The 5323-nt window shown below is 31.4% G+C and overlaps 1 protein-coding gene across 2 annotated transcripts; it reads left to right on the top strand.

Moving 5' to 3' along the window:
• Window positions 1-339: 339 nt before the first annotated feature.
• Window positions 340-3124, top strand: LOC139855963 (probable mediator of RNA polymerase II transcription subunit 19b). 2 transcript variants are annotated; one of them, XM_071845201.1, is made up of 5 exons: window positions 340-376; window positions 483-775; window positions 2029-2253; window positions 2907-2966; window positions 3074-3124. In XM_071845201.1, exons 1-5 carry the CDS (start codon window positions 340-342, stop codon window positions 3122-3124), a joined length of 666 nt encoding a protein of 221 aa, XP_071701302.1. The 2 variants fall into 2 exon arrangements, with proteins under 2 accessions (XP_071701302.1, XP_071701303.1); XM_071845202.1 differs by having other exon boundaries at window positions 343-371; window positions 481-775.
• The last annotated feature ends 2199 nt before the right edge of the window (window positions 3125-5323 follow it).

Here is a 5323-nt window from a genome sequence, read left to right as displayed (position 1 = left end):
ATCCAAAGATGAAGACGTAGCAGAGAGAGAATTCTAGTATACAGAGTACTTCTTTAATCTATTTTGATTGACTGGCAAGGCTAAGCCGTTTGTATTTATAAAGAGAATAAAAATAAAATGCCCTAAGTATCTCAATCATTCCTAACTAGTTCAACAGTATGTAACAAATTAAGCGCACTTATCATCCTCAATGAGGAGTTTACAGTACACCTTTCACCATAATAATGTTAAACTGTGTTTCTTTAACGAATGCGAGTGAAGGTGTAGAATCAGAATGACTTTTAAAATATTAATTATTCTTTTTAGGTAATGACGGCGTATACTCATACAAGATACTGAATGATGGATCCTGAAAGCAAAAAGTTTGGAAATTCAAGTGATTTTCTCTTACCAATGGCTTAGTGTCTTTATGGTTAATTCTAAAAGCAATATGTTATAGTCATTCTGTAGTAAATAGTAAGCTTTATGTCTTTTTGGTATAGGGCCTAGGGAACTTACTGGTGCTGTTGATCTTACAAGTCATTATAAGTTGTTACCTCATCATAATTTCTTCTGCAAGGAATCACTTCCTTTGTCAATTTTGGATACACATTACCCACATAATGTTGTGGGGGACCCAGAAGTTAGGAAAGGTGAAGGGATGCAGTTGGATCAGCTCATTCAGAATACATCGTTCTTAAGGGACGCAAACACACGCATGCAACCGTTTGACTTTGACACCCTGAGTGAAGCCTTTCAGTTGAGGGAAACTGCTCCTCCTGTTGAACTGCCATCAGTAAGTAATCTACAGTTTCTATTAAAATCCTAAAATTATGATGTCATTATTAGGCTAAATCTTTTGTAAAAAAAAAAATCAAAAAATAAAAGAAAAAAATCTAAGCATGGTGAGTGATGTCATTAATTTAAATAATTTTGAATTAAAATTAAATCTTATTTATTAATTATTATAATTAAATCTTATTAATAATTATTTTAATTATTAAAATTAAATTATTTTAATTAATTATTTTGAATTGAGTATGAGAAGGTATAAAAGCAAGCATAAGGAAACTAATTCTAAATTTATATTTTAATTTACACTTTCACAATAAATGACAACCAATATTATCTTTTATGATTTGATGTGAATTGTTTAATAGGAGTACCATTTTAAGTGTTTGATGAAATGTTCAGCTGACGAGTTTTTCTTAGTCGGATTGTGTGGTTCTACGGGTCATTAAACTAGATGACTTTAAAGTTTACGTTCGCTTAATACCTAAAACATATCATTAAACTGTTTCGTTTAAACAAACTCGTGGTTTCACGGGTCATTTCACTATATATATATATATATATATATATATATATATATATATATATATATATATATATATATATATATATATATATATAGGGTGAGGATCCATGGAGAACCAAAGGTAGTAGAGAACCCATGGAACTCTTGCAGATTCAGTAAATCTGCTGCAGATTCACATTTTTTTTTTTTTTTTGCAGATTGAGTCAATCTGCGTGCAGATTGAGTCAATCTGCGTGCAGATTGACGATTTTTTCCAGTTTTTTTTTTTTTTACAGATCGACTTTTTTCTGTTTTTTTATTCAGATTGATTCAATCTGCGTGCAGATTGAGTCAATCTGCGTGCAGATTGAGTCAATCTGCGTTTTTTTTTTGCAGATCGACTTTTTTCTGTGCAGATTGACTTTTTTTTTGTGCAGATTGAGTCAATCTGCGTGCAGATTGACGTTTTTTTTTTTTTTTTTTGCAGATTCTAATTTTTTTTCATAGATTGAAGCTCAATCTCCACATAGATTGAAGTTCAATCTATGGGTTCTATGGATTCTCTACATACTCTAGTTCTCTAGGGATCCTTTCACTATATATATATATATATATATATATATATATATATATATATATATATATATATATATATATATTGCTGTAATTAGTAGTAAAGAAAGATCGAGTATAAATGTTGTGTTTTCCATAGCTGTGATATACCAACTGATATGCCTTGTGATTGTCTGTAGTCAGAGAAGGGAACTCTTACTATAGCTGGAAAATCTAAAAGTGAATCGAAAGACAAGGATAAGAAGCACAAAAAACACAAGGATAAAGACAGGGAAAAAGATAAGGAGCGTAAGAAACACAAACAGCGCCATAAAGAGCGAAGTAAAGATAAGGATAAAGAAAGAAAGGACAAAAGCATTCATCATGATTCTGGTGCTGATTCCTCAAAGAAACATGATGACAAGGTTAGTTACTAATCGTATTTTGGTCTAAAGAACACATGTTCATAGTAATACAACAACAACAACAACAACAACAAAAAAACCCAATACCACGAATGGGGGAGGTGAGATGTAGACAATCCTTCCCCTATCCGAGAATAAAGACAAGTCATTTCTCCACCCATAGTGAAACACTCTCAAGAGTAGAGAAAGTAATCCCTCTCTTTATTCGACGGATAAAGAGATTGCTTCCGAGAAGACCTCCGACCTTTAAGTAGGAAAAAGTTTTTTTTGTTAAAAAAATAAAAATACTAAAATAAAAATAATAATAGACGCCATGAAAATGTAGAATCAAATTTCCATGGGTTTGAAATCCTGCCTGGAATTTAATTTATGCTCTAAGAATCAGTCAAGACTCCAATAAATCGACGATTGATGTCGACTCAATAGAGCCGTATGAACTCATAGTAATCTTATCTTCTATTTATGCTTATATGTAGCCCATTGTATGAAGTGTTTGGAACTCTCCATGTGGGTTGCATCTTGATTAGTTATTTATGTTGAAGTATTATGCTGAATTAACCGATGAAATTTTGTATATAATGAAGGTTAATGCATCATTCGTATGGCAATATAAGATCTACATAATTCAGCATGCTATTTTTAATCGTTTTCAGAAAAGAAGGCATGAAGGTGATGAAGATATCAATGACACTCATCGGCACAATAAACGTAAGGTAACTTGGATGCACTTCTATTCTTTGAATATATTGAAGTTGTATGATGTTGTACTTATGTATGTTTTTAAGTAATATGGAAATCAAGTTTTGTTACCAATTTGCAGCACGAGATTTCAAAAATGGATGAAATTGGTGCAATAAAGGTAGCAGGTTGACAGTGGGCATGTGATCTATATACTTCTTTGTCCTTGATGTTGCATATGATAATTCCCGAGGTCTATACTTAAAGTAATCAAAAATCAATTGAGGTACCAAAGTTTTGTTTTTAGATCTCATTTCAGTATCAATGTTCCTATTGTTAATATATTTAATCTTGATTTGCATGTCCATTTTGCTTGTATTTTCAGTTATCATTTTTTTCCTTCTGAATTTTTCATATAAGAAAAGCTAGAACTGAAGAACACCTTTTGGAGTATGTTTACTTGTGGATGTACTAATTAACCGAGTAAGCTTGATACTTGATATAGGAATCACAGGTAGTAAAAGTTTTATATCAAAGTTGATCCTTTTTTTGGAAAAATCATGATCACCTGATTAATCCTTTACATTGGTAGTTGTATCATAAACACGGCTTGATGAAATACATGTAATATATCAAAAGTTTAGGAAACTAATTTAGAGATTTGTAATAACAATTGTTTGTCCTGGTTGTTTCAAGAGAGTAGTAAGTATATCTTTATAAACCTGTACAGTTATAAACCTGTACAGTTTGTGACTTGTGATAGTATTGGATTGATAAATGATGCTAATAATTAACATCGTTGTTTTTGTGCAGAACATTCCTAAGACTAACTAAAGCTCTTACCAAGAAGGGGAATTCAACTGTTGAACTATGTTTAATTGAAGCTGCAAATGGACGGAAAACAAACTTTGTTGGTATCATAGATGGGCGTTGATTTGAAATTCCGATCCTTTATATCTGCAGTTATCTTTTCTCGTTAAAGAACTCTGTTAGTTTTTTCAAGTAGTTATAGTTTGAAACTTTGGGCGATCAACATCGAGTTTTGTAGTGTATCTTTATCAATTTTGTCAGTGTTTAGAAGAAGCTTTAAGCTAGTGTTGTTCATGTATTCTTTTATATGAATAGGGTGGTAAATTTTTTTGTAAATACTAGTACATACTAGTGAATTGAAAAATTAAATTAATAGAGCAGGCACTGGTAATGTGAATTACAAATGAAGTTTGTATTTGTTTACAATCAAATAATTTATATACAAGATTGGCTTTTGTTGATTGCGTTGAAGGCTGCAGCTAATCCCTGAAGTCTGGTACGGATTAAATGATTATAATAAGTTATCAATCATGTATTGTTTCTTCAGCGGGTTTTATTACGTATATATATTGTAAAATCAAAGCTCTTATAATTTTCTTTTTTTCTTCTTGTCAGGTGTAATCGACGTTGTAAACTGAGCATTTGCGTTTGAGCATAAGTAGCAGTTTTCTACAGTTTCATTATTGAAATTATAGCTGATGAAGATAAGTCCCTTCACCTCTCAGATCAGGAAATCTGTCTTTTACTGCACAGGTTTTTAACTCAGTTATTTTCTCTACATTATTCCGTTCTAAAAAAACTTGTTTTGGGCTATTTATTAGCTGCAAATTGCTGGTTTTAAAATTTCAATAAAAATCAGGAGGAATTAAGCAGACACTAATATTTTTACCCTACTGATTGTATTTATTAGTAAAGTGGCTTGGTAAGTTTTAGCCTAGTTCAAAATCTTTTTCTCACAAAGTCGTTAGTTAGGTAAGTATGCATAATCCGAACAGAAGTTATATTATAGGTTCATAGAATTAAAAGTAAAGCCGTTTGAGTAATTAACTTTTCTACACATTATTCAATATCGATCACATATTGCATATTGAAATGAGATATCCAGTGAATCCATTAAATTCTAGCTTAATTAGCCTTAAAAGGCGTCTCTACTGTGTTCCCTCGATGATCTTAATATTTGTTTTGTGTGTGTGTGTGTGTGTGTGTTATTTCACACCCAAAAGGAACATGTGACCTTGCAATGCATATGTTTGGATATTTGCAAGAGATTGTTGGCATTTTTAACTTACTGTTTTGGTAGTTACTATTAGGGGTGGCAAAATGAGCGGGTTGGGACGCGTAATGCAGGTGTTTTTTCTACTGCAAACACCTTTTGAAATGGTTTTAATTAATGATTATGTTTCAAACATAATTACAAAAACTACATAATTATAGTAATACTCAATCCATTTAATAAAGTGATATCGGAGGTTTTTTTATATGTATAAATACATTTTCGGAGGGCTTTTGAACTTCCCCGAGCTTTATTTATTTCAAATGTTTCCCTTTCAGTTTCTAGCTTATAACCTACCTTAACTTGCTA

This window comes from Rutidosis leptorrhynchoides, chromosome 6 (genome assembly GCF_046630445.1).
Source record: "Rutidosis leptorrhynchoides isolate AG116_Rl617_1_P2 chromosome 6, CSIRO_AGI_Rlap_v1, whole genome shotgun sequence".
Lineage (NCBI taxonomy): Eukaryota > Viridiplantae > Streptophyta > Magnoliopsida > Asterales > Asteraceae > Rutidosis > Rutidosis leptorrhynchoides.
The sequence above is the reverse complement of the archived record's forward strand: the minus strand, read 5'-3'. Positions and strand labels throughout refer to the sequence as shown.